This window comes from Hylobates moloch, unplaced genomic scaffold, assembly GCF_009828535.3.
Source record: "Hylobates moloch isolate HMO894 unplaced genomic scaffold, HMol_V3 SCAFFOLD_5, whole genome shotgun sequence".
NCBI lineage: Eukaryota > Metazoa > Chordata > Mammalia > Primates > Hylobatidae > Hylobates > Hylobates moloch.
The window spans coordinates 117,993,504-118,007,217 of record NW_026652280.1 but is presented as its reverse complement, the minus strand read 5'-3'; the positions used below and the strand labels follow the sequence as shown (position 1 = coordinate 118,007,217).

General features: G+C 59.6%; 1 protein-coding gene across 5 annotated transcripts; it reads left to right on the top strand.

Annotated features, from left to right (window-relative positions):
* Window positions 1-34: 34 nt before the first annotated feature.
* AMPD2 (adenosine monophosphate deaminase 2) lies at window positions 35-12,231 on the top strand. 5 transcript variants are annotated; one of them, XM_032155096.2, is made up of 18 exons: window positions 35-476; window positions 5,506-5,636; window positions 5,864-5,994; window positions 6,357-6,425; window positions 6,516-6,624; window positions 6,919-7,105; window positions 7,367-7,508; window positions 7,621-7,710; window positions 7,966-8,095; window positions 8,276-8,470; window positions 8,557-8,688; window positions 8,815-8,978; window positions 9,284-9,410; window positions 9,502-9,665; window positions 9,972-10,092; window positions 10,409-10,582; window positions 10,861-10,971; window positions 11,121-12,231. In XM_032155096.2, the coding sequence occupies exons 1-18, from the start codon at window positions 467-469 to the stop codon at window positions 11,328-11,330; spliced, it is 2,397 nt and encodes a 798-aa protein (XP_032010987.1). In that variant the 5' UTR covers window positions 35-466; the 3' UTR covers window positions 11,331-12,231. The 5 variants fall into 5 exon arrangements, with proteins under 5 accessions (XP_032010987.1, XP_032010985.1, XP_032010986.1 ...); XM_032155094.2 differs by lacking the exon at window positions 35-476 and adding an exon at window positions 730-1,474; XM_032155098.2 differs by lacking the exon at window positions 35-476 and adding an exon at window positions 2,539-2,554.
* Window positions 12,232-13,714: the final 1,483 nt, after the last annotated feature.

Below are 13,714 nucleotides of genomic sequence, written 5' to 3'. Positions count from 1 at the left end.
GGCAGGCGGAGGCGGGGCCAGGCGGGGGCGGGGCCAAGGGCCGCAGAGCCTGGCGCGGAGCCGGCGAGATTTTGGTGGGGTCGCACCTGTTGCGTGACTCCCCCACAGTCCGGCCGCGGGAGTCCGACCCTGAATGCCCAGGGAGTGTTGAGAGAAATCTGGACGAGTTCCGGGTCCCGCTCCCTTGGGAGCACGTGGCCTACCCGCCTCTCGATTGCGGGGTTGGGTGGTCGCGACACCGGGGTCGCCTTGAGGCCAGTCCGGCTGCCGAGGTCTGCAGGAGTCCACCTCCGGCCAGCTGGCAATTTTGAAAGACTGCCTTACTTTCCCCATCTCAGTGCCAGGGCAGGGGCCCTTGGAGTGACTTGGCTGGGGTCTGTGGCCCGACCCCCCTGCCCTTCCTCAGGACCCGGGCTTTCTGCTGTGCAGACCCTCGTGGGTAGCCTCCCCTCGGAACTCGGGCAGCATGGCCTCAGGTGAGTGTGTGTACATGTGTTGGAGGGAGGGTCTCTGGGACAGAGAAGTGCTGTGGCCAGGGTGACAAGAGGGTGGGAGTCATAGCACAGCAGCAGGACCTAGGGAAGGCGGTCAGCTCCTCCCAGGAGGGCCTGGGGAGCAGAGCCAGAGTGTGCAGAGACAGAAGAAAAATCCGAAGAGGCTAGGGTCTCTGTCCCAGACCCCCAGACAAGGGGGTCTCCTGGCCTTCCTGCCTTCCTGCCTTCCTGGGAAGTAGCTATTTGGCGACGGTGGAATTTTCCCAAGACAGGCCCCTCCCTCCTGGGCTGGGATTCTCAGTTCTTCCCCCTCCTCCCAGAGCTGGGCTATCCCCGGAGCTGAGGGTCAGATGTGGAAGGAAAGTGGGTGCTGGGTTTTCACGGAGTATGCCTGCCTTGCCCCAGGAGGACTGTGTTTTGAGCTTGGACTCGCTCGCTGCTGAATTCCTGTTTGTTATTCTTTTTTCTTCCAGGCTAGCTGGAAGGACCAGCTAGCCTGGACTTTGGCTTCTTTGCCCTGGAGCCCTGGCATGATGGGGTGAGGGCTCTTGGTGGGTTAGTGGAGAGCTGGGGGCTGGCCCTTCCCCATCTTCTTTTCTACCCACCCTCCTCCCCCACCCCCGCCAGGCCCAGCCACCATCAGTCACGTCACTCCTGGCACTGAGGAGGGAGGGGAGGGATAAGGGGCAGAGATGGAGGCCCCACTCCCCGAGGTTGCCTAGACAACATGAGAAATCGTGGCCGGGGCCTCTTCCGCCTGCGGAGCCGCTGCTTCCTGCATCAGTCACTCCCGCTGGGGGCGGGGCGGAGGAAGGGGTTGGATGTGGCAGAGCCAGGCCCCAGCCGGTGCCGCTCAGACTCCCCCGCTGTCGCCGCCGTGGTCCCAGCCATGGCATCCTATCCATCTGGCTCTGGCAAGCCCAAGGCCAAATATCCCTTTAAGAAGCGGGCCAGCCTGCAGGCCTCCACTGCAGCTCCAGGTGAGTGTGTGCTTCCTGGCCTCAGGATAGATGCTGCGCTCTGTCTTGCCACCTCTCACCCAAGCTGCTGGTCACCTCAGAGGGGCCACCTCCTCCGGCATCCTCTGTGGTGGTGCCCGTCAACCTCAGTCCCAGGGACAGCCAGCTTGGAAGGTGGGGTGAGGGGTGGCGGGGGGTGGGGGGTGGATCTGAGATATCTGTGCCAGGGATGCTGTCCTCTGTCACAAGGAGTGGGCATGGTGTGGGTGCAGCAAGAGGTGTGTGTGCACACGTGTCAGCGTGTGCATGTGCTAAGAATGCGTGTGAAGCATGTGTGAATGGAGTGGGGGTGTGTGGGACTGACTGTTTTGTGGACTGGCCACTCTGGCGCCTGTGCCTTTACTGGGCAGCCTCAGGCTGTTCTGTGGCCAGTTCCACTTTTTAGGACAACACATCTAGATCCCCCTCACTGGGGATCTGACATCTGGGCACAACCATTGCTGGCTGGCATCCCACAACTGGGGGCTTGACTGTATCTATCGTTTGCTATTTGCTCATTCCTGGTCTATATTGTGAGGCTCCTTAAGAGTATGGGGTGTCCTTGGTCAGGTCCGTGCAGGGTTCAGGCTGGGGCTGCTGCCCGCACTGCGTGTGCTTCTGCACCCTTTGGTTCGTCTCTCACTCTAGTAAGCATCTCTGCATCACTTGGAGCAGGCAGCGAGGTGCAGCAGTCCCTGTCTCAGTGAGGGCCTGGCTGCCTGGCTCTGTGCTTGCAGAGGGGTGTCTGCCTGCTGTCTGCTCTCAGGCCTTGTGGCTAAGGAAAGACCCACCCTGTCTTTGATGACCAGATCATGCCGACTGCCCCCACCCTTGCAGCTGTCTGTAGCTATAGCCCAATTATCAACCTCCTGTATTTTCTTGTTTCATTGAAGATGCCTGGTGCAAGGTCTCTACTGTCCTGAGGGTGTTCTCTGTGCCCAGGTCTGTGCCATCCAGAAAGGGTGTCCCCTGGGTGGGGCCCTCCCTGGCCCTGTTTGGTTCAGCAATAGGGCAACTGATATGGATGTAGCCCAGAGCTGGAGACCCTTCGGTGGTCAGATGGTAAGAGCATCTGATACTTGTGGGGTCAAAGCCGTGGACACCCCTGTGCCTACTGAGGCAGTCCTGGCAGTGTGTGAGGGGCTCCTGGTTGAGAGGGGAGATGGGGTGCTCAGAATCTCAGAGTTGGTGGGAGTGGCTCTGGAGCAGCCCACGCTGGCTTTTGCTTGACTTCTCCGTAAGTGTGGGTGTATGTGTGTGGTGCTGGCCCCTAGAGAAAGGACCAGTAGGCAGCTGAGTCTTCTAGGCCTGGCCCCTGAGAACGTAGAGGTTACTGCCCGTGTGTCACCTTCATTGAGCCTGCAGCAGCCCTGGAGAGAGGCCTGGCAGGCTGGGGGGATGGTGCTGGCTGTTGGAATCTGTCCTGCTCACCCCAGGATTGCTGTGGAGCCCCAGACCCCCCTGCTAGGAGAGGGGGTTGAGATTTGAGCCTTTGACTCAACTCCTGCTGACCCAATATGAACCAGCCATGGAGGTCTGTGGTTGGCCTCCCCTAGATGGAGTTAGAAGTGGTCTGGGGCCATATGTAGGGAGGAGGTGTGTAGAATCAGAGTTCTCGGGCAAGGAAAGATCTTACACTCTGGGGGTGAGGCAGGTTCCCCTCTTTTCTTCCTCTTCCCACTTTGTCTTTTTCCAAGTAAGAGATAGAGTCACCCCATCTCCACCCCTGCCAAGTTCACTTCACTGCTCTTTACTGGCCTATTGCCTTTGCTCTGCGCTGGGCCCAGGGAACCTCCTACTGTCCTCAATGGGCGGGGCTACAAGTAGAATGTATTTTGAGGGTCCCAGGAGTTCATAATTGCAGGCCTTGCCTCAACACAGAGCCTGGTGTTTTGCAGAACACTTGCAGAGCCATTATCTCTGTGAGCCTTATGGCAGTTGTGGCTAGGCAGGGAAGGGACCACTTATCACCCCACTTGTAGATTAGGACCCAAAGCCTCCCAGAGGTAGGTAGAGACATGCTCGGAAGCAGAACAGAATCAGACCCATGTCCTCCAAATTCTAGCCCTCTTTCTTCCAAACTTATTCTGGACAGTTTGTCCTGTCCCTGATGATAGGCTTGGATCAGGGGTTGCAGGTCTAGGGGCCTGCGAACCAGTCCCCTGAGCAGCTGCGCAGCGGGGAAGCCTCAGTGACTGGCCCCTACCTAGAGACTGGGCCATTTCCCCAGCTGCCAGCCAGCTCTTTCCCCAGCAAAGGCCCTGTCTCTCCTGAGGGACCCCATAGTCAGGGCCCAGAGGACAGTGGTGAGCAACAAGGCCACTGCCAGGAGAGGCCAACCTGGGGCTGTGGGTGTGATGAGGAAGGCTGTTCCCCTCCTTTTTCTCCCCTCTTACTCTGTGGCCAGCCAGGCCCTGCCCACTCACTGTCCCCTAGGGCAGTGGATTTTAAGGAGGCTTGGCTCCTCCCTGTCGGCCTGCCCTGCCCAAGTCAGCCTACCCTGCTACTCCCCCTTAGGAGCCTCACATCTGGCTGGGTCTTCCCTGGCACTGTAGAGGTGGAGGCCCTCTTCAGTTCTGGAGTTCGTCTTATCTCCCAACTCTGATGATCCTTCCCTTGGTTTCTGGGCTCCCTTGAACTCCCCTAGCTCTGTGCTCACGGCCATCTCAGGGTCTCCCCTGCTTGCAGCTGCACTTGGTACAGCCTGTGCCAGCCCCTGAGGGACTGGCTGCAGCTTCACTGGCAAACAGGCGGGCAAGGGGCACAGGGCTGCTGGCCAGAGCTGCCTGCACTCTGCAGGTAGGGTTCAGGTAGGGCCCAGGGTGTGCAGGGGACGGGGTCCTGGATCTGGGGCAGGCCCCTCCCTCTTCCCTTTGTCCAGCTTTGGGATCAGTCCTGGAGTATTGGGAAATGGGCGCAGAGACTTTAAGGCCGGCTACCTAGGCAGATCCTGTAATCCTTCCCTAAGCCAGGGTGGAGGGTGCTGGAGGGGAGCACTCCTTACAGCCAGCTAAGAGAGGCAGTTTGGGTGTGGAAAGCTTCCCACTGAGGAGCTGGGGCTGCTGAGCCCAGGGAGGGTCCTTCAAGGTAGGCTGGAAGCCTTGGCAGCCCCCATAGACCAGCAGCTTCACGGCCCTCTGGTGCCAGCCTCCTGGTGGTACAGATGGAAAGTATAGTCTTGATGGAGAAAGACCTCTGGCTTCTGACACTCCCTTCCCCAGGGCCCTCTGTGGTGCCCCCAGCCTAGATCCTGGGGCCTGAGTGGGCATAGACTGTTTGTGGCAGCTCCTTTTGGAGGGGCAGGCTAAGGCCAGGCCACATTTTGGCAGCCCTGGGGCCCTGGGGGACAGGGCAGGCCTCCAGGGAGGAGGTAGGGTTCCCTTGCCAACCAGGCCCTCCACTTCCTCTCCTCTTCCCTTGAGGGCTGGTCCCTAAGTCAGAGCTGAGCGGCAGCTGCGGCTTCTCTTGCTGCTGCACAGGTCTAGGATGTCAGGCACAGGGCCCTGCCCCTTTGAGTGGAGAATCTGCTAGTCAGGGGCGGGTCTGATCCTGGGTTGCCTGTCCTGGGAGCTGCAGGCTGGGGATCCCTGGTGTGGCCGCCTGGTCCTTACCAAGCACCTGGTGTGTGTCTCTGAGGGTGTCTGTGTGCGTACATGCATGTGTGCGCACATGTACACATGTGCACCTGCCTCTGGGAGGTAGTCACGTGGAGATTCTCATGGCCTGAGGCATCAGGCTCTAGTCTCATTTGTGGAGGTAATGAATCTACTGGTTCTAGGGGCAGACTCAGAATCCCCACCCTGAGCCTGGAATGGGTGAGGGGTCCCTGCGTTAGAGGTGAGGGTGAGCCCTTCGGGAGCCACACACACAGGCCTACTCCTCAGCTACTGAGGAGAGACTGCCCTCTTTCCCGACCCTGGGCTCTCTCGGGAGCTGACCTAGGCAGGGCAGGGGCCCAGGGCTTTCAGGGGCTGCCCCTCCACCCTTTGACCCTGGCATCACTGTCTCTGCAGAGGCTCGGGGTGGTCTGGGGGCCCCTCCGCTGCAGTCTGCCCGATCCCTGCCGGGCCCCGCCCCCTGCCTCAAGCACTTCCCGCTCGACCTGCGCACGTCTATGGATGGCAAATGCAAGGAGATCGCCGAGGTATCACCTGGCACCACCCGCACCCTCACCCCGTGTCTCCATGCCCTGCCTCTGCTCCCCACACCCCTCACCTCAGCTGTCCCCTCACCTCACGCTTGGCTGTCTCCTGATCCTCAGCCTCTCCCAGGTACCCCTGGTCCTGCTGCCCTCACCCCATCCCCAGACTCTGTAGGAGAGTGCCCGAGGGCGGAGGACCAGCCATGCTGACCTTCCTTCCCTCTCCCCAGGAACTGTTCACCCGCTCACTGGCTGAGAGCGAGCTCCGTAGTGCCCCGTATGAGTTCCCCGAGGAGAGCCCCATTGAACAGCTGGAGGAGCGGCGGCAGCGGCTGGAGCGGCAGATCAGCCAGGATGTCAAGTGAGCCCGGCAGGCAGCTGTTTAGTCTCCCTCCATACCCTTCCAGACCCTTTCAGGGCCCCTTTTCTGCCTCTTTGCCTCGCACCCTCCCTTGGGGGTCTGCACAGGGAGCATAGAGTGGGCTTTGGAGTCGGGCTGCTGGGTTCTGTTCTGTCTTCAGCCGGTGTGGCTGGGTCATGTTGCTTAACTTACGGGTCTGCTTTCTCATCTCTAAAGTGGGTGAGAACAGCACAGGGTTCTGCAGCTCTGCCTTTGGGGATCACATGTGACAACATGTGCACAGCACCTAGTGCGGTGCTGGGACCTGGGAGCAAGGGCCGTCCCTCGGGATCTGCCTGACTTCTCACCCCTCTTACCTCTAGGCTGGAGCCAGACATCCTGCTTCGGGCCAAGCAAGATTTCCTGAAGACGGACAGTGACTCGGACCTACAGTGAGGAGGGCAGAGGGGCACAGGGGATGCGGAGCTGGAGCCTACCCTTCTGCTGGCTCTAAACCCCTCCCTTGAATGCACCCCCTGCAGGCTCTACAAGGAACAGGGTGAGGGGCAGGGTGACCGGAGCCTGCGGGAGCGTGATGTGCTGGAACGGGAGTTTCAGCGGGTCACCATCTCTGGGGAGGAGAAGTGTGGGGTAAGTATGGGGTGTATGTGGGGCAGGGCCTTGAGTCGCCATCATCTGTGTCTTAGTGGGTTTCCCCCACCCCGGAGAGCTGGGGGTGGGGGCTGGAGAGGGCGTTTCTCTTTCCAGCAGCTGGAGGGGCAGAGGGGCTGGCTGGGAGCCACCTGATGTGCTGGACCAGGGTGATCTGAGTGTTCCTGGGGGTCAGGGCCTGTGGGAGGTGGGGATAGTTTGGGGTCTAAGGCCTCAGGGAGGAGATCTCTGAGTCCAAGACTGAGGAGAGTGATCGCATGTCCTCATCTCCAGGTGCCATTCACAGACCTGCTGGATGCAGCCAAGAGTGTGGTGCGGGCGCTCTTCATCCGGGAGAAGTACATGGCCCTGTCCCTGCAGAGCTTCTGCCCCACCACCCGCCGCTACCTGCAGCAGCTAGCTGAAAAGCCTCTGGAGACCCGGACCTATGAACAGGGCCCCGACACCCCTGTGTCTGCTGGTGGGACCCCCCATCTCTGCCCCATGCCATGTGCCCTAGCCTCCTGGGCTTCTCAGCCTGGTGCCTGGGCACCTCTGCCCTGCCTGCCTCTCCTTACACCCAGGCTCATTCCAACCTCTTGGTGTACAGGGGTGGAGGTTGGGCAGGAGCTGTCTGACCTACTGGGTCTTCAACATCTCTTGCCCTCTGTGGGGCCTTTGGGTTGGGCAGTGGGTGGCTTGGAAGAGCCCTGCTCTGACTTTACCCTCCTCACCCCTGCAGATGCCCCAGTGCACCCCCCTGCGCTGGAGCAGCACCCGTATGAGCACTGTGAGCCAAGCACCATGCCTGGGGACCTGGGCTTGGGTCTGCGCATGGTGCGGGGTGTGGTGCACGTCTACACCCGCAGGGAACCCGACGAGCAGTAAGAGGGGTGTGGTTCTTGTTGGGGGGATGCAGCGTGGGAGGTTGCATTGGCTTGGGAGAGGCCACAGGGCTCGGCTTGCTCTCCTCACCCAAGCTCCCCTCCATGCCAGTTGCTCAGAGGTGGAGCTGCCATACCCTGACCTGCAGGAATTTGTGGCTGACGTCAATGTGCTGATGGCCCTGATTATCAATGGCCCCATGTGAGTCCCCTGCCATCCCAGACACTTAGCTTGCCTCCCAGCCCAGATTCTCCAGCCCCACTTCTGCCCCAGACTCCAATCACCTGGTGTCTTGCCCTTCCTAGTTGCTGAGCCCTCGACTTCCCCGCAGTCTACTGCCCTCTTGGCAGCCTCTATCCTTACCCTCCCACCTGCTCCCTCTGATCTGCTACCCAAGCCCTCCCCAGGTGCCTCCCTTCAGAGCCTAAGTCCCTGCCTTGTTCTCCTCATGCCCAGAAAGTCATTCTGCTACCGCCGGCTGCAGTACCTGAGCTCCAAGTTCCAGATGCACGTGCTACTCAATGAGATGAAGGAGCTGGCCGCGCAGAAGAAAGTGCCACACCGAGATTTCTACAACATCCGCAAGGTGGACCCTCACCCCGCGGCCCTCTCCATGTCCTCATCCCACACCTCTGCCCTGCCTCCCCTTCAAGGGCCAGGCCCCCCACACAGCATCCAGTACAGAGGGTCCTTTCCCATCACACTGCCCCAGGGCCCCAGACCTTCCTGGCCTCTGGTGGATCAGCAGTGCCCTGTTCCACTCCAGGTGGACACCCACATCCATGCCTCGTCCTGCATGAACCAGAAGCATCTGCTGCGCTTCATCAAGCGGGCGATGAAGCGGCACCTGGAGGAGATCGTGCACGTGGAGCAGGGCCGTGAACAGACGCTGCGGGAGGTCTTTGAGAGCATGAATCTCACAGCCTACGACCTGAGTGTGGACACGCTGGATGTGCATGCGGTCTGTGCCAGTGGCGTGGGCTGTGGGACTGAGTCAGTCAGGTGACCAGGAGTCAGGGGTGACCTGAGCCTTCCCATGTCCCCCAGGACAGGAACACTTTCCATCGCTTTGACAAGTTTAATGCCAAATACAACCCTATTGGGGAGTCCGTCCTCCGAGAGATCTTCATCAAGACGGACAACAGGGTATCTGGGAAGTACTTTGCTCACATCATCAAGGTAAGGAGGCAGCCTTCCCTGCCAAGCCTCGAGCCTGAGGATCTGGGGGCTTTTACGGGGTGAGACTCAAGGAGGGTGGGCAGATGACCCCCTGAAGAGCTCTGACTCAGCTCACCTCATGTCTAGGAGGTGATGTCAGACCTGGAGGAGAGCAAATACCAGAATGCAGAGCTGCGGCTCTCCATTTACGGGCGCTCGAGGGATGAGTGGGACAAGCTGGCGCGCTGGGCCGTCATGCACCGCGTGCACTCCCCCAACGTGCGCTGGCTGGTGCAGGTGCCCCGCCTCTTGTGAGTGTCTCTTGGAGTGGGAGGGGAACCTGTGGGGTCATATTCCAGGGGTCAGGGCCTGCCTCCTGCCCTCCTCGGATGGCTGAGCCTCCCTTGTCCCTGCCAACCCCTCTGAGTGCAAGGAAGGGCTTCCTGGTCCCATCCATGGTCTGTCCAGCCTGGCCCACCTGGGTATCCTTGCTTTCCCAGTATGGTTCAGACGCGCCCCTGTGCTCTTGGGCTGAGCCCTGACCCTTACTGGCCCGCTGGGTTTCCTCCCACTGGCCCTGACTTGCACATACTTGCATGTTTTGTCTCACCTGCAGTGATGTGTACCGTACCAAGGGCCAGCTGGCCAACTTCCAGGAGATGCTGGAGAACATCTTCCTGCCACTGTTCGAGGCCACTGTGCACCCTGCCAGCCACCCGGAACTGCATCTCTTCTTAGAGCACGTGAGCAGGCAGCACAGAGCTGGGTATGGGGAGGGAAGCCGGCTTCACGTCCAGCTGCAGCTCTGGGTCTGACCCCAGGGTTCTGTATTAGGTGGATGGTTTTGACAGCGTGGATGATGAGTCCAAGCCTGAGAACCATGTCTTCAACCTGGAGAGCCCCCTGCCTGAGGCGTGGGTGGAGGAGGACAACCCACCCTATGCCTACTACCTATACTACACCTTTGCCAACATGGCCATGTTGAACCACCTGCGCAGGTGCCTGCACCACCCTGTGTCTGCTTGCTGTGCCGTCTCTCGCCCAACAAACCTTACTCTTGGCACCTTGGGCTGGGGCCACCAGACCTCTGACCTACCTGTTGCCTGGACTGGATGGGTTCTTTCTCTGCCCTTGGAGCTACATCTGTCACCCCTCACAGCCAGTAACCTACCCCTGTCCCCCTTATCCCAGGCCTGCATAGTTATTGGCTGGAGGACATATGCGTGCTGGGTTGCGGGTCAGGGGCTCTGGTGAGCCCAGGTGATCCCAGGCTCAGGAGCTGACACCGTCTTCATGTCCCCCAGGCAGAGGGGCTTCCACACGTTTGTGCTGAGGCCACACTGTGGGGAGGCTGGGCCCATCCACCACCTGGTGTCAGCCTTCATGCTGGCTGAGAACATTTCCCACGGGCTCCTTCTGCGCAAGGTCAGGATCTGCATCCCTAGCCTTCCCTCCCAATTGCTCACCTTCCTCTGAACCATTCGGGCCCCTTCAGCAACCGATCCTCCTCCCACCCAGCCCTCAGATTGGATTCTGCCTTCCCAATGTAACTACCCTTCCCCACCCCAGCATTCAGCCTGGGACCCCAACTTGGATTTTGACTAATTCACCCTTTGCACATCAGGCCAAGCCTGGATTCCCCTCCCCCTGCCCTCTGCTGTGGCCTGAACCTCCAGAACCACTGTGCCCTGCCCAGCCTCGAGGCCACCTGACAGGCCCTCCCTCCCTGTTGCCTGCCCAGGCCCCCGTCCTGCAGTACCTGTACTACCTGGCCCAGATCGGCATCGCCATGTCCCCGCTCAGCAACAACAGCCTCTTCCTCAGCTATCACCGGAATCCGCTACCGGAGTACCTGTCCCGCGGCCTCATGGTCTCCCTGTCCACTGATGATCCCCTGCAGTTCCACTTCACCAAGGTCAGAGCCCAGCAGGCAGCCAGGCGGGCGGGCGTTCCAGGACGCTGTGGTCTCTCGGGTTGGGGGAGTGGGGGGGGGGTGTCTCAGGTTGGTGCTGCCCCCTGCTGGTAGAACATAGCAGGCTAATTGGCAAGTCTTATGGAGTTGGGGGGGTTGGGGGGTTAGGGAGTTGGGGGAATGGGGGGGCGGGGGTGGGGAGAGCGACTGGGGAGGCGGGGGAAGGGATGCAGGGGCAGCTGGCCAGGACACACTTGTCTGAGGGAACCTGGCCCGTGCAGGAGCCGCTGATGGAGGAGTACAGCATCGCCACCCAGGTGTGGAAGCTCAGCTCCTGCGATATGTGTGAGCTGGCCCGCAACAGCGTGCTCATGAGCGGCTTCTCGCACAAGGTACTACAGCGCCTGCCTCGACCTTGGCATGGCATCACTCCTCCCCTCCTCTGCATTTGGGGTCCTCACCTGTCCCTGGGACGGCTTGGGGTGGGGCATGACCCCTCAGCACTGGCTGCAGCCCTGCCCATTACCCCTGCTCCTTGCAGGTAAAGAGCCACTGGCTGGGACCCAACTATACCAAGGAAGGCCCTGAGGGGAATGACATCCGCCGGACCAACGTGCCAGACATCCGTGTGGGCTACCGCTACGAGACCCTGTGCCAGGAGCTGGCGCTCATCACGCAGGCAGTCCAGAGTGAGATGCTGGAGACCATTCCAGAGGAAGCGGGTATCGCCATGAGCCCAGGGCCTCAGTGAGCCTGGTCCAGGAAGTGCCCACCACATCGCAGCACTTTTACCACGTTTTGTCCTCAGACCCCTCCCATGCTGTGTGGTCTCTGCATGTCTCCATTCTTCTGTCTCTGTCTTGCATGTCTCCGACCATGTCACTGTCCCTGGGCCACCCAGTGAAAGCAAAGCCTGGGAATCTGCTCATTGTTGTTTGGGCTCAGGTATTGAGCCTGACGGCCCAGGTATTGAGGACCTCCCCTGCTGGTGGCCCTGTCCTGGGATCCTCAGAAGCCTGACTGTCCTATAGGCTTCTCCAGTGTCCACAGGGGCTTGAGATGGTTGTGGGGGGCTGGCCCCTCTAGCCTTTCAGGTCCTTCCTGGGCAAATCTAAGCCTTGGCCAGGGCTGAAGTTTAGGCCCCTGTCTTGTTCATGTAGCCTAGGGGCAGGCGGGGGACCTGTGCACCTCTGCTGTGGGCACGGGGCTGCTGAGGGTCTGTGGAACTCCAGCAGCTCCGCACTGGGTAGAGCTGGGCCGAGAGCTCAGTCACAGCCCTGGGCTTCCTGGCCTGAGTGGGTAGACACAGGCGGCAGAGGTGCTGGACCACATCTCCGCCAAGTCACTGCCCAGCAGCCTTCTCCGTCCTGTCCCCAGCCCACGTGCTCCTTGGGTGTCAGCTTCCTGTGCCTCTGTGGGAGAGGGCAGCTGCCTTGTGTTATGTCTGGGGCCACGGTTGCTGCAAGGTCCTGGATCTGCCACTCAACCCCAGGAGTGGTGTTCCCAGTGTGGCTCCCAGAGCTGTGACCAGATCATGATCCCAGCTGGCCCCTGTGTTGTGTTCTGGACTAAGGCCTTTGCTGTGAACTGCAGTGTTTCATACGACCCATCTTTCCTAGTGCATGAGAAATAAAGATTATTTAAGTAATGAGGCAGGTGGGGTTTCTGTTGGGAGAGGGAACGCCATGGTGGGAGGTGGCTGTGGATAGAGGCACCGTGCATTCTGAGGGAAGGGACTAGGCTTGGGTGATGTGTATGTTGTGCATGTGGAAACTGACAAAGGAAGCTGTGGGAGAGAGGAGATGCCCATCTGACCCTCATCCAGCCTGTCCCCCATGAGGGGGACACCTAGCCCCGGGTCTGCAGCACATCCCTGTCACACCAGCTTGGGGGCTGCTGTCTGTTTCCCACCTTGTACTTCCTCCCCTCTTCCAGCCTCTGAGGGGATGGCCTGGTAGATGGGGAATATGCACCTACAGACAAACCCGAGGCCAGGGTCTTCTGGGGGGTCTTGTTTAGATGGCCCTCTCCAGGCCATACTCTCAGAGATTCTGATTCAATAGGCAGAAGGTGTGGCACAGACATCTGCAAACTCTCGGGCAGATTCTATTGCAAGAGGTTGGAACAAGCCTGTGCATTCCGATTCCAGCCCCCACCCCCAACTCCCACCCCAGCCTCTGTCCCATGTTTAATACACAGTTTCTGGAGCATGTCCCTGGCACAGAGGTTGCTGGAGTCTGTTCCCCAGGTAAAGAAGGAAAGTGGAATAGGCCCTGGGCTGTGCAGGGTCCTGGGTGGGCAGAGAGAAGCCTGTCACTGCCCCTGCTGCTGGCTGGGGAGGCCTGTCCTCCCCTGGCTGGCTGCCTCAGAAGCAATTAGCCCTGGAACAGCATGAGCCTGTGTAATTGAGGGCCTGCCCAGAGCCAGAGCAGCTGGAGCAGGACGGGGAGGCTGGGAGGCCTCTGGCTTCCTCCTCCCTTCTTGTCAGCTGCTCTCCCCCACCCCAGCCTCTTTCAGCAAGCAGGTTTGCACCTGGCCCTGGGCCTCCCAGTGGGTGCCCTGGGAAGAAGCTCTCCTCATCCCTCTCCACTTCCCATTGGCCAAGCCCTCTCCTGGTGAAGACCCAAGGCCCTTCAGTTCAGAAGACACCCCTTGCCAATTCATCCTGGCCACTTACATGTCACAGAATTGAACGTTGGAGCCCAATGAGGGTGGGAGGTGGTGAGTCCAGGGCTCCTCCACCCATGCTGGGCCTTGGCTGCCCAAGGATCCCCCTTAGAAGGGTGAGGGGAACTCACTTTTCAAGTAGGTGAATAATTTAATAACACAAGTGAGCTGTGTCTTGTCTTTGTTTTAACAAGGAAGCAGGATTAAAAGATCTTTCTAGAAGGTCTTTTGGAGGCAAGAACTGCCTGTCCTGTCTGCCAGCACTTAGGACTCCATATTTACTCGTTGAATTTGTCATTTAATAGAATCCTTCAGCTCACTTTCTTGTCTCCTGTTTTTCTTAGTGTGTGTTGAGGCTTAGCTCTAAGAATATTACTAACTTAAAGTTCCTTAGCAGCCTCTTCATGGTTTATTTTTGAAACGAGGTCTTGCTCTATCGTCCAGGCTGCAGTGACCTCCTGGGCTCAA